Source organism: Pleurodeles waltl, chromosome 12 (genome assembly GCF_031143425.1).
Source record: "Pleurodeles waltl isolate 20211129_DDA chromosome 12, aPleWal1.hap1.20221129, whole genome shotgun sequence".
NCBI lineage: Eukaryota > Metazoa > Chordata > Amphibia > Caudata > Salamandridae > Pleurodeles > Pleurodeles waltl.
Window position 1 is genome coordinate 37,313,335 of NC_090451.1, and position 27,226 is coordinate 37,340,560.

At 44.8% G+C, this 27,226-nt stretch overlaps 1 protein-coding gene across 1 annotated transcript in view; it reads right to left on the reverse strand.

The window, feature by feature from the left end:
- Positions 1-17,434, reverse strand: part of MAU2 (MAU2 sister chromatid cohesion factor) — a 112,903-nt gene extending 95,469 nt beyond the window's left edge. The window contains exons 1-3 of the mRNA XM_069218271.1: positions 17,109-17,434; positions 4,611-4,628; positions 678-743 (exon numbers count right to left, since the gene is read on the reverse strand). Of these exons, the coding sequence (XP_069074372.1) occupies positions 678-743; positions 4,611-4,628; positions 17,109-17,360 (336 nt within the window). The 5' untranslated portion in view covers positions 17,361-17,434. The remainder of the gene's footprint in view (positions 1-677; positions 744-4,610; positions 4,629-17,108) is intronic.
- Positions 17,435-27,226: the final 9,792 nt, after the last annotated feature.

Sequence of the window (27,226 nt, forward strand, 5' to 3'; positions counted from 1 at the left end):
AGCAGTTTACTCTTCTATTCTACTCTTCTCAGCACCATAAAAAAGTACTGACCTAACTTTAGCCCAACTGTCACCTCACTCTCACCTCTGAGGCATGGTGGGATTCTGGAGGTTCTCAGAGCCTTAAAAGGCACGCCGCCAGTTTTTTGGTTCTACTATGTTAATTGGGATGAAGCCTATTGGACAATAATGCCTTTGTGTTTTCACTGCAGTTTTTCTCTCCATACAAGATTGCTAATACTTCCTATTCTCTCTTCTTGGGTTGCAGAAAGGCGTTAACTCTAATTTTATTGAAGAAAAACTTTACAAAAATAAGACATTCTAGCCTGTTTGTCAACATAGTTTGCATGATTGCTTACACATGTATAATATATATGGTCTAAAATTCTCGATACGATTTTCACTCTTACATATACATTTGAGATATATACATGTGTGTTTATATAGGCTCCATGGTCCCCGCATGTTGGCAGGAATATTCAGTGCTTATGACTTTGATGAGGATTCCCCTGGAAGAGAACTGGGATTTACAGGTAAGTAACTTATCCTTTTTTTTGACACATGACAATATGCTATAGGGTGAGTCGAAGCAGGTACATCAATTAGCATAAGACTTTTTGGTTCAGTGTACAGTGAGATGGGCATGTAATTCACAGCCCTAAATGCAAACTGCTTACCTCCTGACAGTAGAGCTCAGATAGAAGGCTCGCAGCTTCAAACTTCACATCTTCAAATTGAGATATCTAAGTATACGTTAAGGAAATCATGTGTGGTTGGGAACAGCATACAGGGAGTGCAGAATTATTAGGCAAGTTGTATTTTTGAGGATTAATTTTATTATTGAACAACAACCATGTTCTCAATGAACCCAAAAAACTCATTAATATCAAAGCTGAATATTTTTGGAAGTAGTTTTTAGTTTGTTTTTAGTTTTAGCTATGTTAGGGGGATATCTGTGTGTGCAGGTGACTATTACTGTGCATAATTATTAGGCAACTTAACAAAAAAAAATATATACCCATTTCAATTATTTATTATTACCAGTGAAACCAATATAACATCTCAACATTCACAAATATACATTTCTGACATTCAAAAACAAAACAAAAACTAATCAGTGACCAATATAGCCACCTTTCTTTGCAATGACACTCAAAAGCCTGCCATCCATGGATTCTGTCAGTGTTTTGATCTGTTCACCATCAACATTGCGTGCAGCAGCAACCACAGCCTCCCAGACACTGTTCAGAGAGGTGTACTGTTTTCCCTCCTTGTAAATCTCACATTTGATGATGGACCACAGGTTCTCAATGGGGTTCAGATCAGGTGAACAAGGAGGCCATGTCATTAGATTTCCTTCTTTTATACCCTTTCTTGCCAGCCACGCTGTGGAGTACTTGGACGCGTGTGATGGAGCATTGTCCTGCATGAAAACCATGTTTTTCTTGAAGGATGCAGACTTCTTCCTGTACCACTGCTTGAAGAAGGTGTCTTCCAGGAACTGGCAGTAGGACTGGGAGTTGAGCTTGACTCCATCCTCAACCCGAAAAGGCCCCACAAGCTCATCTTTGATGATACCAGCCCAAACCAGTACTCCACCTCCACCTTGCTGGCGTCTGAGTCGGACTGGAGCTCTCTGCCCTTTACCAATCCAGTCACGGGCCCATCCATCTGGCCCATCAAGACTCACTCTCATTTCATCAGTCCATAAAACCTTAGAAAAATCAGTCTTGAGATATTTCTTGGCCCAGTCTTGACGTTTCAGCTTGTGTGTCTTGTTCAGTGGTGGTCGTCTTTCAGCCTTTCTTACCTTGGCCATGTCTCTGAGTATTGCACACCTTGTGCTTTTGGGCACTCCAGTGATGTTGCAGCTCTGAAATATGGCCAAACTGGTGGCAAGTGGCATTGTGGCAGCTGCACGCTTGACTTTTCTCAGTTCATGGGCAGTTATTTTGCGCCTTGGTTTTTCCACACGCTTCTTGCGACCCTGTTGACTATTTTGAATGAAACGCTTGATTGTTCGATGATCACGCTTCAGAAGCTTTGCAATTTTAAGAGTGCTGCATCCCTCTGCAAGATATCTCACTATTTTTGACTTTTCTGAGCCGGTCAAGTCCTTCTTTTGACCCATTTTGCCAAAGGAAAGGAAGTTGCCTAATAATTATGCACACCTGATATAGGGTGTTGATGTCATTAGACCACACCCCTTCTCATTACAGAGATGCACATCACCTAATATGCTTAATTGGTAGTAGGCTTTCGAGCCTATACAGCTTGGAGTAAGACAACATGCATAAAGAGGATGATGTGGTCAAAATACTCATTTGCCTAATAATTCTGCACTCCCTGTATTTACAGATTCTAAGAGACCACTTTTCCTCTGCGTTTGGTCAGAACAACTTTCATCCAAGCATGCATACATGCAGTTAAGACAATACCCCCACAGAACTGAACTGAGATAGGAGTTTCAAAGTCTCAAGTGGCCGAAAGAGGCAAACAAAGACAGCGCATGGTTGAACATGGTGGACCCAAAGCCCACTACAGAGTATACTGTAAGGGATCGGTCAATTTGACACCCATGCTGTCAAATCCAAGAGCTAAAAAGAGTACATTAATTGGAGAGTCTGTATTCTAGTTAACTAGTTCAATGGCATAGTTATTATTGGAATTCCCTCAATTAAGAAGGTGTCATAAAGAAGCAGTTTGTAACCACTACTGGCTCCTTTTGATGATTAGCCAATATGTAACATTGTTTGCTGAGGTTCCATTATCAAATCAAATTGACTGGGCGGAGGAGAAAAGCATAATTTGTGCAACCCACATTTTCAGAAGGGTTGCTCAATTTTACATATTTCAATGACATTGACAGCCATGGGCACCAGAGTGCTGTACATTAATTTACCTCCAATATATTGCACATTTGTAGATTTTACTAAGTAGGACTTATGACTACATTAAGAAGGCATCCATATGACTTATGAAGCGGAGGATTAATGCCCTATGAATTTTCAACCCAGCTTGCACAAATTTACCTCTACTAGGTGGTTGGTGCATTAGAGCTCTATTGCACACATTAGCAAAGTTCCTTTTAATAAATTTCAAATACTATTGTTCGAAGGTCAAGTGTCTTGGTCCCTTTGGCATCCACATAAATAAATTGTGCAAAGTAATTTTTACTTTTATTTACTTAAAGATGCCTTTTGATAACTGTTCCAATCATAACGTACAGATGTCCCTATGTTATTATAGGCTACAAACTAACCTACTGATTCCTTCATGGGTACAGTTTGAAACAAAATCCAAAAGGTAAGTCAGACTAAGACTAATATTTTTTGGGGCTCTTGCCCTGAAAAGTACTGTGAAATGGTAAGCATAACTTGCCAACTTTTCTTCCCGGATTTGTTAAGAGTTGCAAAATTTGCTGATGGTCTGTGTTCTGTTTATTCTTTATTTTGTTCAGTTTAGATTGATCAATGACTTTACAGATTCTTGGGTGACACCTCCACATTCTAATGTTGATGCTTACTGTTAAGCATTCCTTTATTCCTTCTGGCTCATCAAATACATACACAAATTTGTTTTATTCTATGCCGTTTCTACGGAAAGATACACACACCCCCACCCCCTTATCAAATTTTAAGACACCTTGTTTGATGGCTCAAAAATTGTTAGAAATGCAGATTTGTTTTTGTAATTTACCAACAAATAATATCATCAAATCATGCCATTATTATTGTGACTATTATGAAGCTTTTTGCAAACTGTGCAAGAGAGTTTCCCGCAACAGTCTGCAGTTAAAAACCCAGATTCTGTAGTCATGCAACAAATTGATGGAAAACGCATTTTTGGTAATAATATGAGCAATTTGTTCTTAGCAAAACAGGCAAGTTGAACAGACAAGAAAAGGCTTTCATTAAAGTTAGATTTAGCTTGTTTTTCTGGAGGCAAATGTCTCTAGTGATGTTGAAGGAGGAGAGCTTAACCAATCAAAGAGATGTTTCACTCAAGCTCACGAGTGATGTGAGGCCACTACTGCTGACAGTTCCTCCCCCTAGACAACAGCCAGTTTAATCTCCCTGGCTGACACCACACAGAAAGGAGGTTTTCAGGAAGAAACCTGTCTCTGCCTTCAGTTTCATGAACAACTCCCTTCCTCCTGCAGAGGGAGAATATAGGGAAAAGATATTGGGCCTTCTCTTTAAATCATTTCTTTTTATACAGTAGGATATAATATGTGTTCTGAACTACAAAGAGTGAGCATATGATAAAGGACAGTACATTACAGGATTTGCACTAAATTATGGTTAAGCACTCAATTCAATTTAGTATTCTTGTAACAAAACAAAAATAAAGGCAAAAATTAACAAACGCCATCTCCGAAATTTAGAAACAATGCGAGGGGCCAAACCCAGGGAAAAGTCGGTTTAAAGTTGTCCAACCAGACAGCTTTAAAAAGGATTGTCCCCTATCCCAAGTAGACTCTGTCCTCATCCTCCAGACACAGCCCTCTGTCCTCACTTCTACCCAGAGTGTTCTTGGACACTGAACATATAAAAAAAAAAAAAAAAAAAAAAAAAAGGACATTCCCACAATCCACAAGAAAAGGATACTTGTTGAGATATCAGCCACTGAAAAGGAATAAAAATATATTAGTTTTGAAACAACCAAAAGTAAAGAATTTGCACTATTAGACAATGGACAGACAAGCTACAAAGTGGCTCAAGTGATGAGCCAAAAAGAAAAACATTTCAATAGAGGATGAGTGAGGCTTCTTTAATGGAAGCTAATGAATGAGTTTATCACACTGACTCTCTCCATCAAGCTCTCCATGCTCTAAAGTGCACGGAAACCACTACAAACGGTACGCTTAGATAAGGTGATATCAAATGAACAGGTACAGAGCTATACATCATGTCAAAAGACAATTAGGTGGTGAATGAACACGCATTAGTCAAAAATCTTGGTAGCAGAATTAACTTAGTCTAAAAGGCACTGTGTATAGTGGTCTAATATTTTAAGTAATGCATTCCATAAAGATCCATTGAGGTGTACATTACAGAGATATAAAGTAGACACAATCAAAGAACTAATCTACTGCACGAATGCTTAGTTGTGTGTGCACAAACTATGAAATTGAGCAATAGAAACTGACCTTGGGAGTCAAGCTGTCCATAATGAAAATGGTTTTGGTTGGGCCTGATGTCATCAATGGAAATCACCCACGGTGGGCCAAGCAGCCATAATTTAGCATTTGGAGCCACTGGCTATGCAGCAAAATTCCATGGTGCGCCACATGCCCAAAATGGAGTAAGCCGATTGTATACCAACTTGGCACAATGAAACTGGTCGTACCAAATGGACTTAATTGAAACGGTCTACTGATTGCCTTACTGGGCTTAATTGAAACGGGACATGATTTGAAAAATTGACATAACTAATTGAGCAGGAAGAAAGCAAAAAATGTACTTGCTAACGGAACATACTTATGCTGAAATTGGGCACACCAGCCTCCGTTTATGATGTCCCAGGGCTCGACAAATCTACTCGACAACTCGCTATGGCGAGTTTTATTTTAAGAGGTCGAGCTATTTTAGATTCTACTCTACCCTTCTGGCGAGTGGACAAAGAACAGGTGTTCTGTTCAGTCAGAAACTGAATTAGCAATTAAGATGCATTTAAATCTTATTCTTGTTGCATTTGCTCTCTGTTCAGAGATAAAAGGTCAAAAGTCCGTTTGTCTTCTTGCAATGCAAATACTTTTCCTTGTGACTGCAGAGTTCCAGGATTTTGTAAGATGAACTGTCTGACCTATGTGAAATGAAAGGCTTTTAGTATCAGGTTCTTCCTAACATACAACATTTATATAACTAAGTCAACATTACAAACATTTCAAAATATATTTCAGTAGCTGTGAAAGACCATTTTTTCTACTACTGTGTGATGAAAAAAATATTTTAATAGAATGAAAAAAGTCAGAACACTTTACTTGGCGATGTGCAAATGATAAATGTTTTCTGAAACCCATATTTCACAGATTGTTGTTACTACACTATATAGTTTTATCAGTAAAGCTGCATGTAAGTGGGAAGGTTTTTGGACATTTCTTGGAAATTACAGTGCACTACCAAATCATGCTTTAATTATATATTTATTAAAAGTAAGTGTTTAAACAGACTGAGAAACACTACTGCCCTGGTGGCATAGCTATTAGTAAACTAAGAGGCAAGTCATGCATGGATCACATGTACCCTATATGCGGGCTAGATTTATTATTAAACATGGAGCAAAAGTGTAGTGTATTTAATCAAACAAAAGAGGATTTATTTCTTTTACAGCAGAAATGCTGAACTGACATATTTGAAGGTGCACTCATGTGTGAGAACGAAGAAAAAGACGACTGTAAAATACAATATTTGTGTAGGATCACACAATTTGAGACCCGTTTCCGGGTCAAGTACATTACAGTTAGGTCGAGTAGGTAAACTTTTTATGATTTTGAGGCCTGTGTCCTATCAGACCATAATGGAAACTGGTTGTCATGTACCATATAAGTTTTACAAAAAAGGTATGTGATGTGGTAACTGGGTCTAGGGGAGTGGCCATGCCACGCTAACAAGCATGTAACTGTTTCATTTGTAACAGTATTACAATCAAAAGATAGCAAACAAATCTTTAAGCTGCCATCCAAGTGTTGTTATGTATCCACTTTACAGATGTTAACTTTAAACTTTTTGCAAGATAGTTTTATTCCTTAACTGCATGCTTTTCCTTTACTTACACTGAAAGATGCATAAGAGTAATTAATATTCACAGAATTGAGAAAGGATGTTCCTCCTTATAAGCTATTGCTAAGGGTAAAATAGGGGCAGAGGCCGGTAAGAACTACTCAAAGCTGTCCTCTTCTCTGGATAATATTGCTCCATTGAAGTTACCTATCTTCATGCATAAGCGGGACAATAAAAATGTTTAGCGATATGACGAAATAGAATTATTTATTGTGAAAAAGGGTTTTAATTAAGAACCAAACATGTCGAGCCCTAAATAAAAATTATAACACTCTGAATAGGCAGGTAATTGGGTAATAGTTTAAAGAACTACAACTTCTGACAGCCGGAGACGTTCTAAATGTGGACAGCTGAAATAACTTGGGCTGAAAGGGGAAGACAAAGGCAGCGCTCAAAATGAATGTTATCACAGTAGAACACAGAGTACCAATAATCAGAACCATTGAAAGGTCAGAGAGCCAGGGCGGCAGGCGAGCAGGTTCAAGGCCACCTTAGGTTTGTATGCAAATATCATTACTGTGATCCAGGGACATAAGTGCCAGACGAAAGTACAAAGAGGCTCACATTCCCCAAGACCAAGTGACTCATTCACAAAGGTGTAACCAAATGAATGAATGAATGAATGCAATTACAACTACTGGACAGCTGGAGTAATTGTGAATAGTAGACAACTGCCATTAACAGACAATGCTGGATTGTGAAAGACCAATTAAAAACAGCCTATGCATTTACCAAGTACCGCAAGGTGTTACACCAAAAAGGAGTTACCCAGTATGAATAGGGCGGCTTACTTTTATTTCTGTTCATGGAAGTTAAAAAGTAATTCCCTGTGGAAAAACAAAACTTTAATGTAACCCAAGAGGAGTTACTGCTTACCAAACAGGCGCCAACAAAACCGAAAGGTCTCATCTTAGGGACCTATTGGCTTCACCAATGGTCTTTAGTTAAGCTGTACAGTATCCAGAAATGCTATTCAGCATGGCGTGGAATAATTTAAAAGGGGTCTTAGACACGGACACCCATATTATTTGTAGGCACTCATACAACAAATATTATTGATTATTTTTTTTAACCAGTAACTGACAAAATCAGACTAACATTTTGAATGAAGTGGTACTAGAGGTCTATGAGGCATAGACAATCTATCGCTTTCAGTACCTTGTCAGAGTCACCTCAGGCATGTCACCATACAAATACTACTATATCAGACCATGACAGTTTGTCCCTCCAAGGAAAGCGTCCATTCGAGATTTAGACATTGTATTCTCTTAGGTATGACATTACACATAAAAAACAAATACATGACCTTGAAACAGGTCCATATTATAGCAATGCAGCCTTTTCTTGCTTAACACTCGGCCCAAGGGATGGCCAACTGAATAAGAGGCTAATGCCTCCTCCCCCAAGAGACTTAGTCTCAACTCAACCAGCAGTTTCTCCATTATGAATACAGTTTCCTACAGGGCCCATGGGAGATGTTGGGGGTTAGAAATGGGAGTTAAAATATGCAGACAGATAATTTGCCTAGGATTTCTAACTACTAAAGTCTCTGTGTGTGAGGATCGGTTTTCAATAAAACAGTTTAAAGTAGTCTGGAAACATTGTGTAGGAGTGCACTTTATGACAGAATCTATAAACTTGCAGAGGGTACATGCTTATGTTTAGACATACTGGAGATGCAGAGGGGACGCAGGACAAAGACCAGGATTTTAGGAGCTTAAACTGTTAGAATGACAAAATTAGTGAATTCACTAGTGTACTATAGTATTTGTAGCACCAAACACATATGGAGCACAGAGCTCTGCAATTTTTGCCCTCTTAAACGCCCCCCAAGATTATATTCTCAAGTACAAGACAACACCACGAAGGCCTCCAAGAGAACTGCTCCTCTGAGCAACACCATACAACACTCAGGTAAGGGATTTTGGGCCTGATTACAACTTTGGAGGAAGGTGTTAATCCGTCCCAAAAGTGACAGATATACCGCCAGCCGTATTAAGAGTCCATTATATCCTATGGAACTCGTAATATGGCTGGTGGTATATCCGTCACATTTGGGACGGATTAACACCTCCTCCAAAGTTGTAATCAGGCCCTGTAAGTGCCTCAAAGGCACCCCACCCCCACTGCTTCTAGGTAAACAACATTTCCTTGCCTCAAACAGGTTAGTTCTTTCACATTTTGGTGAACCCAATATAGTACTTCTTGGGCATTTAACAGGACCTCCAGTGAGTTACCCTTCTGTTGATCATTGTTCAATACAGTGCAATGCTCCTTTTTTTTTTTTTTTTACCATGTCAGTTAAGGATGAGCGTCATGCAGCACTTCCTTAAAGTTACAATAATGCCTCCAAAAGGTCTTCCGCTTTGTCCCTTCTGACTCTGTGCCTACACCACTTCTTCTGGTGGTAACAGATGGAATAATCTGTACTATAATGCACTGGGTATGTGTGCTTGTAAGCATTTGATGATATGACCAACGTTACAAAATACACAAAAAAACAATACTGCGTGATAACTGCATAGCTGTTATAATCAGTAGAGTTAACTCAGGGCTATGGTTTTTATATCACATAAAGCCTAGGACACATTGTTTGGTGTGAAGGTTACCCAATTTTCAGGTTTATTTTGTCCAACGGAAGTGTAGCCCCCAACCCACTGCAACTCAAAAACTTTGTCTGCAAGTTTACAGTCTCACTGCATGGATCAGTGAAATCAACTAAGGCAATATGTGTATCCTTATGTACAAGTTGCTCAAACTTGTAGCTATGATTCAGTAATGCAAACACCTTCATTAGAAGGGAAAGCCTCTAAGTAAATGCACTGAGTGGGAGCTCATCGTGCAAGACAAAGTGGCTTCACTACAAAAACGTGTTGGCAAAATTTAACAATCTGGGAAAACTTAAAATTGCAGATTGCTCCCTGATTATATGTGTAAGGAAATGCCTCCTTGGCATGGTTGCCCCCTGACTTTTTGCCTTTGCTGATGCTATGTTTACAATTGAAAGTGTGCTGAGGCCTGCTAACCAGGCCCCAGCACCAGTGTTCTTTCCCTAACCTGTACTTTTGTATCCACAATTGGCAGACCCTGGTATCCAGATAAGTCCCTTGTAACTGGTACTTCTAGTACCAAGGGCCCTGATGCCAAGGAAGGTCTCTAAGGGCTGCAGCATGTCTTATGCCACCCTGGAGACCTCTCACTCAGCACAGACACCCTGCTTGCCAGCTTGTGTGTGCTAGTGAGGGCAAAACGAGTAAGTCGACATGGCACTCCCCTCAGGGTGCCATGCCAGCCTCTCACTGCCTATGCAGTATAGGTAAGACACCCCTCTAGCAGGCCTTACAGCCCTAAGGCAGGGTGCACTATACCATAGGTGAGGGTACCAGTGCATGAGCAGGGTACCCCTACAGTGTCTAAACAAAACCTTAGACATTGTAAGTGCAGGGTAGCCATAAGAGTATATGGTCTGGGAGTTTGTCAAACACGAACTCCACAGCACCATAATGGCTACACTGAAAACTGGGAAGTTTGGTATCAAACTTCTCAGCACAATAAATGCACACTGATGCCAGTGTACATTTTATTGTCAAATACACCCCAGAGGGCACCTTAGAGGTGCCCCCTGAAACTTAACCGACTATCTGTGTAGGCTGACTAGTTTTAGCAGCCTGCCACAAACCGAGACATGTTGCTGGCCCCATGGGGAGAGTGCCTTTGTCACTCTGAGGCCAGTAACAAAGCCTGCACTGGGTGGAGATGCTAACACCTCCCCCAGGCAGGAATTGTCACACCTGGCGGTGAGCCTCAAAGGCTCACCTCCTTTGTGCCAACCCAGCAGGACACTCCAGCTAGTGGAGTTGCCCGCCCCCTCCGGCCAGGCCCCACTTTTGGCGGCAAGGCCGGAGAAAATAATGAGAAAAACAAGGAGGAGTCACTGGCCAGTCAGGACAGCCCCTAAGGTGTCCTGAGCTGAAGTGACTAACTTTTAGAAATCCTCCATCTTGCAGATGGAGGATTCCCCCAATAGGGTTAGGATTGTGACCCCCTCCCCTTGGGAGGAGGCACAAAGAGGGTGTACCCACCCTCAGGGCTAGTAGCCATTGGCTACTAACCCCCCAGACCTAAACACGCCCTTAAATTTAGTATTTAAGGGCTACCCTGAACCCTAGAAAATTAGATTCCTGCAACTACAAGAAGAAGGACTGCCCAGCTGAAAACCCCTGCAGCGGAAGACCAGAAGACGACAACTGCCTTGGCTCCAGAAACTCACCGGCCTGTCTCCTGCCTTCCAAAGATCCTGCTCCAGCGACGCCTTCCAAAGGGACCAGCGACCTCGACATCCTCTGAGGACTGCCCCTGCTTCGAAAAGACAAGAAACTCCCGAGGACAGCGGACCTGCTCCAAGAAAAGCTGCAACTTTGTTTCCAGCAACTTTAAAGAACCCTGCAAGCTCCCCGCAAGAAGCGTGAGACTTGCGACACTGCACCCGGCGACCCCGACTCGGCTGGTGGTGATCCAACACCTCAGGAGGGACCCCAGGACTACTCTAAGACTGTGAGTACAAAAACCTGTCCCCCCTGAGCCCCCACAGCGCCGCCTGCAGAGGGAATCCCGAGGCTTCCCCTGACCGCGACTCTTTGAACCTAAAGTCCCGACGCCTGGGAGAGACCCTGCACCCGCAGCCCCCAGGACCTGAAGGACCGGACTTTCACTGGAGAAGTGACCCCCAGGAGTCCCTCTCCCTTACCCAAGGGGAGGTTTCCCCGAGGAATCCCCCCCTTGCCTGCCTGCAGCGCTGAAGAGATCCCGAGATCTCTCATAGACTAACATTGCGAACCCGACGCCTGTTCCTACACTGCACCCGGCCGCCCCCGCGCTGCTGAGGGTGAAATTTCTGTGTGGACTTGTGTCCCCCCCGGTGCCCTACAAAACCCCTCTGGTCTGCCCTCCGAAGACGCGGGTACTTACCTGCAAGCAGACCGGAATCGGGGCACCCCCCTCTCTCCATTCTAGCCTATGTGTTTTGGGCACCACTTTGAACTCTGCACCTGACCGGCCCTGAGCTGCTGGTGTGGTGACTTTGGGGTTGCTCTGAACCCCCAACGGTGGGCTACCTTGGACCAAGAACTAAGCCCTGTAAGTGTCTTACTTACCTGGTTAACCTAACAAATACTTACCTCCCCTAGGAACTGTGAAAATTGCACTAAGTGTCCACTTTTAAAACAGCTATTTGTGAATAACTTGAAAAGTATACATGCAATTTTGATGATTTGAAGTTCCTAAAGTACTTACCTGCAATACCTTTCGAATGAGATATTACATGTAGAATTTGAACCTGTGGTTCTTAAAATAAACTAAGAAAATATATTTTTCTATACAAAAACCTATTGGCTGGATTTGTCTCTGAGTGTGTGTACCTCATTTATTGCCTATGTGTATGTACAACAAATGCTTAACACTACTCCTTGGATAAGCCTACTGCTCGACCACACTACCACAAAATAGAGCATTAGTATTATCTCTTTTTGCCACTATCTTACCTCTAAGGGGAACCCTTGGACTCTGTGCATGCTATTCCTTACTTTGAAATAGCACATACAGAGCCAACTTCCTACAATATGTAAATATAAGCATGAAAGCAAGCCAGGCGATTGTTTGCGTTCAAAATGAGATGTACACAACTAATTTGCAACTTGGTATAGGGAGAAAAAAAAAAATCCCTTTCCTACACACCTTTTTGCAACTTTTAAAACCATTTCTAGGCATAAAGTACTAAACTGTGTTTGAACCATGAAAATATTGCAAAAAATTCATGGAAATTGATGCAAATGCATTTTGAGCAACATTGTGAGCAATGTTTATGACATTCAAAAATTCATAAATAAAGCCTGCAAACCGTGCTCCTAGTCAGAGCCCCTGAAATTATGTGACAGGAGATGTCCAAATTATGCAGCAGGATTAAGGACATTATGCGGCGAAAAATATTGCCAGATTTTGCAATGGTACTATTCATTTTAAACTTAGTAACACTTTCTGGGACTTGGTTGCACCTCATTAGCACCAGTTAAACACCTAAATATTGCTATGGGCAACAGAAAGGTGACCAGGCCAGCCTTGCAAAGAGCCTTTCATTGCGCGGCAACACCTGTTGCTGCATTTTTTGTAACTTTTGAACCATTTGAGCTAGAAACAAAACATCTTTTGTTAAAATCAGCAGATTATGCTGAAGATCATGGATTATGTGGCAAATGCAGCAAATCTATAACTATGCAAAAATCGCTCCGGCTGTACAAACTGCACAATTCCAGTGGCCCTGCTTCTAGCTAACTGTAGTCATTTTCACATTAGCATACAGATAGAAGTGCATTTGCTCATGCGAAAATATGCTAATCAACGGCACATTCATTCTACCTACATCCCCTTCCCTCGTCATGAAAGAAAAAAATCTCACTGGTGCCTCTGTCAGTTATATTTACAACCTTTTTCCAATTTGGGAAGAGCCTACAGAATATTTGCACGTGGGTCACATGGCAATCCAAACATGGAATTACCATTTCCCAACTACTTCCAGCGCATGTATGTAGATAGGTGGCAAAAATAGAAGACTTGCTAGAACCAATCACTGATATAACATCAGGCCTGATGTAATGTGAACATTCTAATAACTTGTTATGTTACTCCAAGGCACCAAGAGGGACATGTGTTTTTTTTGTTTTGTTTTTTTAACAAGAAAAAGTAGATTTTTCAAGCATCCCAACCCCTGGAGAACCAGATATGTATAAAATTCTAGAACCCTTCTAGCTGTACCTGTGATCAATATAACAAATTGTGTCAAAACGTAGAAACTGTGTCACAAGGCACATTAACAATTGCAGCAGGCCTCGAAAAATCATAAAATTGTTACTATACCTGCAGGTCGAGTAACATGAATAATCTATTCGACCTAACTAATGTACTTGACCCGTAAACAGGTCTCAAATTGGGTCATCCTAGACAAATATTTTATTTTACAGAGTTGCCTTTTCCTTCATTTTCACATGAGTGCACCTTCAAATATGCAAGTTCAGCGTTTCTGCTGCACAAAAAAACTTGTTTGATTAAACAGACTAAACGTTTCACACCGAAAAACAAAATGGTCTTTCACAGCTACTAACATGTATCTGAAATCTTTGTACAGTTTAATTAGTTATTTAAATGTTGTATGTGAGGAAAAACCCACACAGCCTTACATTTCACAGTTTTTACAGCAGTTCAGAAAGGTCACCTTACAAAATCCTGGAATGAAAAAAGACAAACTGACTTTTGACCTCCTTCTCTGAACACAGAGCAAATGTAACAAGAACAAGATTTAAAGGGATCTTTTCAACTTTCTGGCCTAACAGCTGAACCCAACTCCTGTTCTTTTTCAACTCGCCACAAAGGGCAAGTAGATCCTAAAAATAGCTCAACCAGATTAAACAAGACTCGCCATAGCGAGAGGACGCATAGATGTTTTGAGGCCTTTTACAGTAAGACGATAAGCATGAAAATCCGTACCAAACGCACAACATGTATGACTGTTTGCAAATGCAACTTAATTGTTCATCAAGTAAAGCTGTAATTCCACATTTTACTGTTACACACATTCAACAGTTCTGCCCTCCAATAATGCACTTCAGAGCTCACCAGGGCAATATAAATGACCATACTACAGTTATACCCAACTGGTGATCCAGGGAAGGCTTGTGCAGAATAAGACGTTGCACCTTTTAGTACACGACTGACATAAATACAGGCTTGTTGTCCCACTGAATGTTCTACATAAATTATTTAACAAAAGAAAGGAGTAGTAAAATGATGTTTGTGCTTCAATGCAAAACCAAATCATCCTTGTTGGTAAATGTGCCAAAAGCTCCTTATGATACAGGTTCCAAAACCACATTTTTGGTCGCTCCTCCCCAATCCTTTGTCCCCACCCTTCACCCAGTTTGCCATTACATCTGTGTTGTACTCCTAGGATGTCTTCTCAGTCTATAACCCTCACCTAATGAAAATCTGCTGAAGAAACCCATTCTACAACTTGTGTTTAGACAAATGACTTTCAGTAAAAGCCTGCGTAAAAAACTATATATAGAAAAAAATGGTATATAAAAACACAAAGCTGGCAATGTATATAGAAATCATTAAAAATGTTAACGTGGTAACCGAGTTTTGCATTTGTATTTTAAGTCTAGGTTGAAAGCAATGAGGAAAGATGCAAATTAGAACAAACTCCAACCGACACTAAGCTCGGGGGTGTGGTTTATGTAAGGGATAGAGACAATGAAATGGTTGCACAAGTTTAAAACTATGATTAGTAAATAAAAAACATACAAGGACAAGTCTCTAAGAAGCAAGGAGAAGAGTTGCCATCTCTAGGGGTCAGCCGGCCAGCTCATGGATCTTGGTGTGTTTCCCCTGTTGCCCCACCCTAGCTTATGCAGTGCTTATATATGGCTGCACTTTTTGTTTACCTGCCTGTCCCCTTTTACCAACTCGGTTACTACCAGCGCAGGGTGCACCACAACCATCTCTTGGATCCCTGGGGTGGAGGGAGGGGTACCTAGAGACACCCATGCACTCCTTATATTTTTAGGTGAGTGCTACAACCACTGCCCAAAGCAGTACCTCTTTTTTCTTACTGACTACTCTGGGAGAACTTGACTGGCTCTCAGGCCTTTGTTCAAGTAGTAAAGCATTCAATATTCAACTGGTGCTCTCATACCAGTGTCTTTGTCTCTCTTCACCTGGCACTCAGTGTGAGGGTGAAGAACCATGACGTGTTCTTGAATCTCCCAGGTCTGTAAATCTTCCCACTAGTATTCGTGTATGTTTCTTTATGTTGTGCTCTTCTGGCTTTGCCTCCCCAATTTGAATCATCGCTTACTATCTTCTCCACATGCTCCAAGCCAAGTTTCAGTTCCTAGTGTTTCAGTGCAGCTCCGTGACTTCCCTTGCACTCCAGGTTAGGTAGTAAACTTGACCCTTCTGCCTGGTGTGATCTTTGCATATTGCTAGTTACTGATGTGATTGTGCTCCACCCTGACCTTATCTGGTAGTCCCCCAACTTACCCTCCCTTAAACCCAAACATATACCCCTTTCTCTAAGTGTTCCAATGGCAAGCTCCCAGGTCTTGGTATAGTGATGCAGATCTGAACTCTCTTATACTCCTAGGCATGTACCCATCTCTCCTTATGCGCCCCTCTGGTAAGCCCCCACTTTTAAGTGCGATAGTGAAGCACCTTGAACTAGCCTTCATCTAAGTCAAGTCTGACCCCCCACACCCACTCAATTACAGCCTTTTAATGAGCCCAAGGCCAGCTCCCTGTTCTTGATTGCTTCATAGAGCACTGACTTTCCTTAGAACTCTTGGGCATGTATGCGTGATGGTGTAATATCCTAGGCTCCCCTCAAGATCTCCCTAGTTTGTTGCCCTCTCCCTGGTACACCTGTGTAGGTACCCCTTCTACCAAGTACTCCTGGTGTATACTACTCTGTACTACCCCCTCCCAGCCCTTCCTATAACCCCTCTCCAACAGCCGTCTTCAGGTGCCCAAAGCCAGCTTCCTGTCCTTGTGGTGCAGTACTATAACTTCCCCTGACCCTTCCTGGGCATGTGCCCCTCTGCCCGCCCCTCCTGGTCATGAGCTCCTCTGCCCGCCACCCCTCCTGGTCATGAGCTCCTCTGCCCGCCACTCCTGGTCATGAGCTCCTCTGCCCGCCACTCCTGGTGACTGCTCCTCTGCCCTCCGCTCCTGGCCATGAGCTCCTCTGCCCTCCGCTCCTGGCCATGAGCTCCTCTGCCCTCCGCTCCTGGCCATGAGCTCCTCTGCCCTCCGCTCCTGGGCAAGTGCCCCTACGTCCTCCTCCTCTGCCCTCCACTCCTGGGCATGTGCCCCTATGCCCTCCACCCCTGCGAATGTGCCCCTATGCCCTGCCCTCCACCCCTGGGCATGTGCCCCTATGCCCTCCACCCCTGCGAATGTGCCCCTATGCCCTGCCCTCCACCCCTGGGCATGTGCCCCTATGCCCTCCACCCCTGCGCATGTGCCCCTATGCCCTCCACCCCTGGGCATGTGCCCCTATGCCCTCCACCCCTGGGCATGTGCCCCTATGCCCTCCACCCCTGGGCATGTGCCCCTATGCCCTCCAGGCCTGGCCAGCTCCACCTTCTATGTGAAACGGAGCAGCACCTTACCTCCCCCAGACCCTCCAAGCCTGTGCTCCTCTCCTTGCTACTCCTGGACAGGTACCATTCTCCCCCCTCCGCCCCAGCCCTCCCTCCCCTCCGCCCCACCTCTTACCGCCTTCTCCAGGTGCCCCCTGGCCAGGTCCCTGTTCTTGGTGTGATGGTGCAGCACAGAGCCCAGCTGCAGGTGTGTACGGGCCTCCTGGCGCGGGCCCGGCTTGCTCCCCAGCACGGCCTGCAGACAGTGCACGCACAACTTCACCTTGGGCGGGCTGGAGGTGCGGAAGTGCTCGGCCAGGCCCAGCAGCGCCACGTACCAGGGCTCGGCCGCCTCGGCCTGGGGGGGCTGCGGCGCCACCGCCGCCATCTTGGGTCCAACAACAAGCGGCCCGGACCCGACGCCCGACGCTCTCGCGAGACCTGCGGCGCCGGAGCTGACGATAGACGTCACGCGCCCCCTCACAGGCGGTCTCTGGGAAATGTAGTCCCCTGGAGCCACCGGAAGCGGAAGAGCGGCGCAAACAAAGCTCTGTGTCCCCATGCTGTTCATTCACTCATTACAACAAGCATGCAAGCCTGGCACTGTTTTCCCTTAATAATAATATGATATTAGGTATACTTAATAAAACTCAAATAGAACCCCTCTTAACTGTGTGCATCATGTGTCACATACCATAACAAGTAATCACAAATAACTCCTATTAATGTAATACTATTATCAGCAATCAACAATACTGGATTAAGCGCTAAACATGGGTTCCGGAGCAGCGTGCTCCCCTGCTTAAAGGGCTTCAACAACTCATCAGGGGTAGCAAGTGCTACATAATATAAATTACAATACAATATGTCGTGTATGTATACAATAAACACGTTCATATATACTCAGAATATGTACGTTGTTTGATACTGCCCTAAAGATGTAATATGGTGATTTTTGGCCCTTGTTTGCTTTGGGTACCAGCTATTTACTTTTTATTTTTTTATAAAGGATGTAGACGTATTAAAATGACTACAAAGTGAACAATTAATTACATGTCAGTGTTTGCATACATGTCAACTGACAAAAGCAAAAGGGTAGGTCCTTAATGCTAGATAAGCATATTAGCTATTAGTGGAGGATGAAAAAGGGTTAAGCTGAAATTCTAGACAATTCCTCTTCATATAAGTCCTCTTAAAGGTATTTTCTTGAACCATAAGAAATTTAGCATCCTAGATCCATGGACTGAACCCCATTGCAAACAGTAGATGCTTATGTGCATTTGCTAAAAGGATGTCTAACGCAGGGTGGTTCTGAAGAGCGTTAGATTTTACCGCAGCCATTTCTGTATCCATTTGGATCATGGCTCCCAAAACGTTTGTCAGCATGTTATCCACAATAGTAGACAACTTTCGAATTTTCACTGAATTCAGAATAACTCTAACTGAAGGAATCATTGCTCCAAATATATCTCCGACTATCCTATAAGAAGATCCTCACTTTTGTCTATTATGATGTACTTGAGTCATTTTAGGTATTTTACTCAAGTTCTCAAGTTGATAAATCTTTGGAAAAACTATCCCCATGTAACGTGCCATACCATCCTCTTGGAAGACTTTAATACACATTTGGTCCACAGATGTAATAAACTCCTAGAATTGCTGGGTCTTGTTCATTCAACATAAATGTCCATTTACTCTGAAACAGAAACACATGTCTACATTCACTTGTTCCAACAAACAACGTATCAGTTATAGATTTAGGCCTATATATACAAAGTTTCCCTAAGTGTTGTGCATCTAAAGCTAATTTCCCTTGCGTCTTTGTTTCACTAAATGCATGATAATTACTAGGTGGCCTTTTCTCTAAACCTTTCTCTATCTTCTCCTTTAATGCTTTTCTCCTATCATCAGTGTGATCTAAGAAGCTCTTTTCTACTGGTGTTAGCAAGCATTTCAGGTTATTCCTGTGCGTGTAAGCTGTGCCAAATGTCAATGCAGGCTCAAATAATCCTCTCACTTTATCTATATCATTGTCCTTAGCTACTTTACTCCAATACTTGATAATTGGGGTAAATGAAAACACAACATCATAATTTGAAAAAAAATACTGAATGGTCTCCTGGTTATAGAATCTAGTTAGCAACAGATGACAACTTATTCCATAAGTAAGAGGCAAACTAAGGTAAGTAACTCCTTCCTCCACTGATGAAGGAATCTGTGTACACACATCACATTCCCTTGCATTCATCGTCTCAACATACTCACGCAATAGGCAATAGAAAACATTAGAAGAAAAATCTCCTTGGTTGTTGTCTCCATGCAAATACCTCTCATCTAACCTAAACTTCTCTAATTCTGTGAGTGTAGTGGTTGTCTTCAAAGCAGAGGTATGGTTGGCCACAATCTTCGCTAGAAAAGTCATACTCACAATCAATACCAGACACCCTATCATGCACGCAATTGCCAAACCAACACCTATGTATCTACAGCACCTATTGTTTCGAACCTGCTGATTTTGGTTACTCATGATCTGTAAATAATCAGAAAGTAGAAGAGAAATATTTATAGCTATGTAGCAAAAACAAAATCTTCAGTCTTCTTTAGCAGTTATTTTCAACTTTCAGTCTTTCTTCCAGGGCCCTTGCATAAAAAATAGCCAGTTTGTCATAATCGGCTTAGCAGTTTGTTAAATCAAGTTATTTCAAAAGTCTCTTCCAGTTACTTTCAATTGTCTCTTTTTCTTTTCTCACTTTACAACTTTTACCACAGTTCAGTTCGTTGACCTCCTTCACGTGCCAAAATATTGACCTGGAATTTCTCGATCAAAACAAAAAGACAAAAATTTGCTCTGCCATTCATTTGTCGTCGCATATGCCCATTCAGGATCTGCGTACCTTCTATTTGCAATTCACTTTCTTTTCAATCTTCAATCTCCATTTAATTCTCCATCACTCAAGTCTTCTTTTCGTGTTGTATCCACTTCTTCTTCGATTGTTGTCACTGTAATTGCTTTCTTCCTTTTTGCTTGTGATTTCGGCCACTTGTCACCTTTCAGTGGTCCTCTTGTCAATGCCCTTTTCAGATTTGGACTTGTAACTTCTTACGGTTCTGCAGGATTTTCTCTTGACGTACCTGCAACTGGTTCAAGAGGAATCAGATCGGTTTGGCTTTGATCCACCTCAACTCCTTGGCCCTCGGGGTCTGTCGTTTGTTCAGTCGGTTTTTCAAGATCGTCTGCTTCTGGGAGAGCCCTCCTCTGACTAGACTCTCCTTCTACCTCAGTCGAGGTTGGTTCACTTTCGCTCTCCTGTATTTCCTTCACTTCGTCTCTCACAGGGGTGTTTGAACCGCTTTCAGTTTGCTCAGATTCAGTCTCTGTTTCTCCTTCTCCCCTCTCCAATTCTGGAGTTGGTCTGGAAGTGTAGGAAAGTACCCTCTTTCTTGGCATGGTTACCCCCATTTTCTGCCTGATGTCAGTGTGCTTGACTGTGCCTACTGGGATCCTGCTAATCAGGACCCCAATAGTTATGCTCTCTCCCTCCAAAGTGGTACTGGATACTGTTAACACAGTATTCCACTCACAATTGGCATAATGGTGCCCCCTTATAAGTCTCCAGTATATGGTACTAGGTACCCAGGGCATTGGAGTTCCAGGGGATCCCTATGGGCTACAGCATATATTTTGCCACACATAGGGAGCCCATGCAAAGACTTCTGCAGTACTGCCATTGCAGCCTGCGTGAGAAGGTGTATGTGCCCTTTCACTGCCATTTACACTGCACCTGGTCACTTATAAGTCATCCCAATAGCAGACCCTCCAGCCCTGAGGGCAGGGAGCAAAGTACCTGTGTGTGAGGGCACCCCTGCACTAGCAGAGGTGCCTCTATGACCTCCAGGACCATTTTCCTGGACTTCGTGAGTTGGGGGATGCCATTCTACACGTGTACTGGACATAGGTCAATGCCTATGTCCAGCTACATAATGGTAACTCCAAACATAGACATGTTTGGTATCAAACATGTAGAAATCATACTCCCATGCTTTTGCAAGCATTGGTTATTTGACCCTGTGCATTCTGGGGGCTCCTTAGAGGACCCCCCATTATTGCCATTACAGCCTTCTGAGTTTTTCCAGGCAGCCACAGCTGCTGCTACCTCACAGACAGGTTTCTGCTCTCCTGTTGGTTGAAAAGCTGGAGCTCAGGAAGGCATAACAAAGGATTTCCTTTGGGAGAGGGGTGTTACACCCTCTCCCTTTGGAAATAAGTGTTACAGGCTTGGGAAGGGTAGTTTCCCCAAGTCACTGGAAGTGCTTTAAAGGGCACATTTGGTTTCCCCCTTGCATAATCCAGTCTACACCAGTTCAGGGATCCCCAGTCCCTGCTCTGGCGCAAAACTGGACAAATGAAAGGGGAGTGACCCCTCCCCTGTCCATCACCACCCCAGGGGTGGTGCTCAGAGCTCCCCCAGAAGGTCCCTGGGTTTTGCCATCTTGGATTCCAAGTTGGCAGGGAACTCTGGGAGCATCTGAGTGGCCAGTGCCAGCAGGTGAGGTCTGATAGGTGCTTACCTGATTAGCTGACCAATCCCCTTTCAGGGCTCTTTAGGGTCTCTCCTTTGGCTGGTTCTTCCGATTCAGATTACAAGACTCCAGCAGGAATCCCCTGCATCTTCCACTTCAACTTCTCACCGAAGAAACTGCATCTGGACCCTCCAGGAACTCTACAAACTGCAACAAAGAATCAAGATGCCTTCTGCAACATTGCATCTTCAGGTCCTGCCACCAACTGGAACTGTTTCCCGGTCGTGTATCCTCTGAGGACAGCCTGTCTTCAGCCTGCGCCAGAAGAGCAAAGGAATCTCCCTTGGGGTGAAGGAGTCTCTCCCCTGCTTCAGCCGACACCTACTGCAACGACGACCGGCTGCGTGTATCCCCTCTCCTGCTGAGCTGTGTGGATCCTGCATCAAGGGTGGTGGACTGAAGTGGTCCCGACGGTCCTGACATCCTACTGTTCAACTTTGGTGGAGGTAAGAGCTTGCCTCCCCATGCAAGACAGTACCCCCATGCATCCCGTGTTTTGCAGTTGCCAAGGCTTGTTGGTATCCTTCCATGAAGTTCTTCATGCATCTTGCAGCTTGGGCCCCCAGCACTCTATCCAGCTATGCACAGCTTCCTGCGTGGTTCTCCGGTGGCGTGGGTGCCTTTATCATAGTGCTGCGTGGGCCTCTTTTGCACCTTCCTTTGTCCCTGTGCTGTGGGACTCCTGTGTGCGCTGCCTGGTCTTCTGTGGGCTCTCCCAGTTGCTGAGAGCCCCCTTTGACTCCCCCTTCTGGGTAGAGTCCACCTGGTCCTTTCTGGTCGGGGCAGCAGCATTTTCTGTTAACCGCAAACTTGTGTGAAATACGTGTGCCAAGGCTTGTTGGCAGACACCAGCGATGCAAACTAGACTGCAAACCTCCATCTGGCATGGGAGATCACTTGCAATACCATCCCTTGGATGCAATACCAACTGTTCTTCTTCACCGGTGGTTCCTCTTTTGCACCTTAATCCGGGTTAGCAGGGGCTCCTGTTCTCCCTGGACTCTTCTGTGCTTCTTGGACCTGGTCCCCTTCTTTCACAGGTCCTCAGGTCCAGGAATCCACTGTTGGTGTGTGACGGGGCCTCCTTAGCGGAAGACGCCCCTCGGTACCCCAGGGGTATGGTCTTGGGCCAGGCAGGCCCTGGGGAGACTTCCGGGAACATCGTTCCCGACCCGGAAGTGGTTTTTACGTCTCCCGGCAGGACGGTCGGTGAGGCGCCAATGGGGCTTTTTAAGAGCCTGCAGCACCATGGAAAGGTGGCAACCACCAGTGGAGGACGAGCCCGAGAGCCTGATGACGGTGTCATCAAGGAGGATGACTTTACCCGACTGCTGCGCCTCGGAGCCGGGAACCAGGAGGATGCAACGCGCTAAAGCCGGCCACGCTCTGGAGAGCGTGGCCACACCAGGTACAGGACGGGAGGGGGGTAGGAAGGCGGGAACTATTGGTTAAATACGGTTTAATTTTGTTGGAGACTAGTGGTTCCGCGATTACTGTGTCGTTACCGAGGCAGCTCTAGTGCAGTTTCTTTTCTTTGAACCTAAAACAAAATTTCTTTTGTTATTGCACACATACCTCAGAACCGGATCCCGACCTCAGCTGTAGGAAGCTGATTTATATGTTTTTTTCCCACTATTATTCCTTTTATTCTTTTTTTTTCAAACTATAAGTGGGGGCCGTGAAATACCCATTGTTTTTGGTCAGGAAAGCAATTTCAATTGACAGAACCCAACAGAAGCAGGAAAAGACCACAAGAGACAATAGGTGTAACCATTTATTTTATTGACATAACAAAGGAAAGAGTAGGAGACCAAAAAGGCAGGAAAGACAGTGAAAGACATAAAAGAAAGAACAGCTATAACCAAGAAGAGAGAGAGAGAGAGAAAAAAAAAAAAGAAGAAAAGGAAAATCGATCGACATTAGCGAAAGGGCAGCTGATGACAGCAAGCAAACAATAAGGAAAGATTAACAACAGAGAAGAGGGACAGAGAGCGGGAAAATCCCGCCCAGAAAATCGATAGAGGAAGATAGAAGAAAGAACTAGCGAGGGAAAAAAGAGAATAAGGAAGAACCTACTTACCTACTGCCTGTGTTCTTCTTTCGTTTGCATGCTCCTCCTGACTTGGCCCTGGGGAAAAGAAAGAATATCAAGAGGAAAAGCATGAAGTCCTACAAAGAAGGCAGAAAGAAGAAAAATACTAAAAGCCACCAAAGACAACAGTATAAGAGACTGAGCCCACCATATGTTACTTCAATAAATAATTCTATAAAAGATACTATTGCATCCTTCCATTTTCTGACCCCTCTTACATGGTGTCTTGCAGTCTCTTCTGGTCCTTGCATAATTCTTCTTTTCGTTTCTGTGTGTGCTCTGGAAAAGTTGCTGTGTTTTACTCCTGCTTTCCTGGGAACTGGGGTGGGTTCTAGTACTTACCTTTGGGGTTTTCTAGTACTCCCAGCTCCCCTCTACACACTACACTTGCCTAGGTAGGAAACCGACATTCGCATTCCACTTTCTTAGTATATGGTTTGTGTTCCACCTAGGCCCATTTCTAACTGTTGTAATTTTCACTGATTGTACAGTTTTTGAACAGTTTTATGCGTATTTCTGCATACTTGTGAATGTAATTTGTGTATTACTTACCTCCTAAGGGAGTATAGTCTCTATGGTATTTTTTGTATTTGTGTCTTTCTATGGTATTTTTGGTATTTGTCTTACCAAAATAAAGTACCTTTATTTTTGTAACACTGAGGCCCTCATTATGACGTTGGCGGTGACTGTTAAAGTGACGGAAATACCGCCAACAGGCTGGCGGTAATTACTGCCAAATTATGACCATGGTGGTGATAACTCCCATAGACAGCCAATGTACCACACCATCCGCCAGGGTGTTTACACCACTGATCACGACGGTAGCTATCAAAAGACAGGCAGAAGACAAGGTACTGCCCACCATATTATGACACTGCAAAGCGCCACGATTTCCGGGGCGGTACGAACGCCATCAAAAGCCTGGCGGAAACACATCACAGAAGACCAAAGACTCACCTACAGAGACACAGAGAAGATCAACGCCGCCATGGAACCGGAACTGCAAATTTTCCCAACGATCTTCTATGCCATGCTCCACCTGGAACACCAACACCGTCAAAGACGACGACGGTGAGTATACAGCCGCCTAGCACACAAGGGAGGGAGGGAGGAAAAGGAGAGTGACACACACACCATACACACAATTAGCTGCAGATGTAAACCAATGGCACACGACACAATAATACAGGACCACAGTTCGGCAGTACTGACGTTGTGATAGCAAAGCAACACCCACCATATGAACCAATTTTAGAACAAAGATACATGAACAATTGTCCCGAAAGGGCCAATGCCCAGTACAAAGTACATAAGGCCCACATGGCCACAGGGCACAGTCCAAGCCCCAAATTGATCCTGACGAATTCCACACAACACTGTGCAGGGGCAACATCTCGGAAGTGGACAGGCACCTCAGAGGGAAGGGGGGTTGGGGCAACTCAGCTAAAGTCGGGAACTTGCCCACTGCTCCTGGAGGGGGCATCATGCCCATTTCCCAATGCTGGGGAGTGCAAGGTCACAGTCTCTGAGGTGGGGAACTTGCCCACTGGTTCTGTAGGGGGCTCCATGCCCATTTCCCAATGCTGGAGTGTGCACAGTCACAGTCTCTGCGGTGGGGAACTTGCCCACTGCTCCTGGAGAGGGCTCCATGCCCATTTCCCAATGCTGGGGAGTGAAAAGTCACAGTTTCTGAGGTGGGGAACCTGACCACTGGTTCTGGAGGGGGCTCCATGCCCATTTTCCTATGCTGGGGAGTGCAAGGTCACAGTCTCTGAGGTGGGGAACTGGCCCACTGCTCCTGGAGGGGGTTCCATGTACAACAGTCCCTGGAGGGTGGCCACCATGCCCTCTGCTGGAGGTGAGGGCTGCATTGTCTCTGCTGGGGGAGGTGTCTCCTGGGTGGATGAGGAGTAGGAGGAGGAGGAGGGGGAGACAGTGGAGGCAGTGGATGTGAATGGATGTGTAACTATCTGTTGTTTGTGTGAGTGCTTGTGGACTGAAGTGTGGTGCCTATGTTTGACTGTACAACTCTTGTGTGTTGTCTTGTGTGCATGCTTGTCTGTATGTGTGCATGGGATGGGTTGGGGTTGAGGAGACTGGGACTGGGAAGTGGTAGTTGGAGTGGGGACGGTAGAAACAGGAACAATGGCTGCCATCAGAGAGGAGACCGGAGCCTGATTCGATCTCTGTTGGGCTGCCAATCCGCTGTGGATGCCCTCCAGGAATGCATTGCATTGCTGCATCGGGGATGCCAGCCCCTGGATGGCATTCACTATGGTTGACTGCCCTACAGAGATGGATCTCAGGAATCAATAGGCTCCTCACTCAGGGCAGCAGGGCTCACTGGGACAGGGCCTGAAGTGCCTGGGGCGAAGGAGATGCCCACACTCCTGGGTGAGCGGGCACGGGCAAGTCGCTGAAGGGCTACTGGAAGGGTGGTGCTGGTACAGGGGGTGACGGATGTACCTGCAGCTGGGGTGGTCACAGAGGTGTCCGCCACCACCAGGGAGCTTCCATCGGAGGAGGTATCTGAGTCAGTGTTGTCACCTCCTGTCTCCGCCGTGGTGCTCCCCTCGCCCTCCGTCCCACTGGTTCCCTCTGCGTCGGTGGACTCTGCCTCCTGGGTCCTGTGGGATGCAGCTCCCTCTGTCGCCGGTGCCCCTGCTTCTCTGCCAGATGATGCTAATGCACACAAGGACAGGATGACAGAAGGAGAAAGGGGGTGGAGGGAGAGAAAGGGAGCACTGGGTCAATTACAGCACCAACACCACAGTTGGCATACACAGCACCATCACACACAGGGATCAGGATTGAGCACTATGCATTGGACTGGCATCGAATTGGCTTGATGCCACAGCAAGATGAGGGCCAAACACCGCCAACTGCACACCACCTGGGGCCAATATAGCCCTGACTGACACCCATTACCCTTGAGCTGGATCATGCTGCAATGTCTGTCCTGGCATAAAGGGGCACCCACTAACTTACAACCACCACCCGAATCCCATGCCACCTAACAATTATTGTAGTAATGCCTACTATACTCACCCCCTTGTGGCTGCTGTGATGCCCTCAAGCACCCATCCAGCTCTGGGTAGGCCACCGCCAGTATGCGGGCCATCCGGGGCGGGGTCAGGTGCCGATGGGCATCCCTTCCTCAGTGAGAGGCCATCCCCATCTGGGCCTCTGTGGTCTTTGGTGCCCAGTGTCTCAGGTTCTCCCACTGTTTCCTGCAGTGGGTGCGCCGCCTGCTGTAGACTCCCAGGGTCCACACATCCTTGGCGATGGCACGCTATATACCCTTCTTTTGATGGGTGCTGACCTGCAGAAGTAATACAGACAGGAGGACACCATTACACATACAACACAGCCTGTCACGCATATGGCCCACAAATCCCATTTCCAACTCCATTGGCACACACATTGCCCGGCGCACACCATGTACACTACCGCCAGACATACCACCCCATATATGACACGATGCCTGCACACACATGTCCATTCAACCCTCCCACATGCTTCGTGGCCAAGGTGAACCCACCTGTTGATCTGGAGGCCCATACAGCTGTCCATACTGGGGC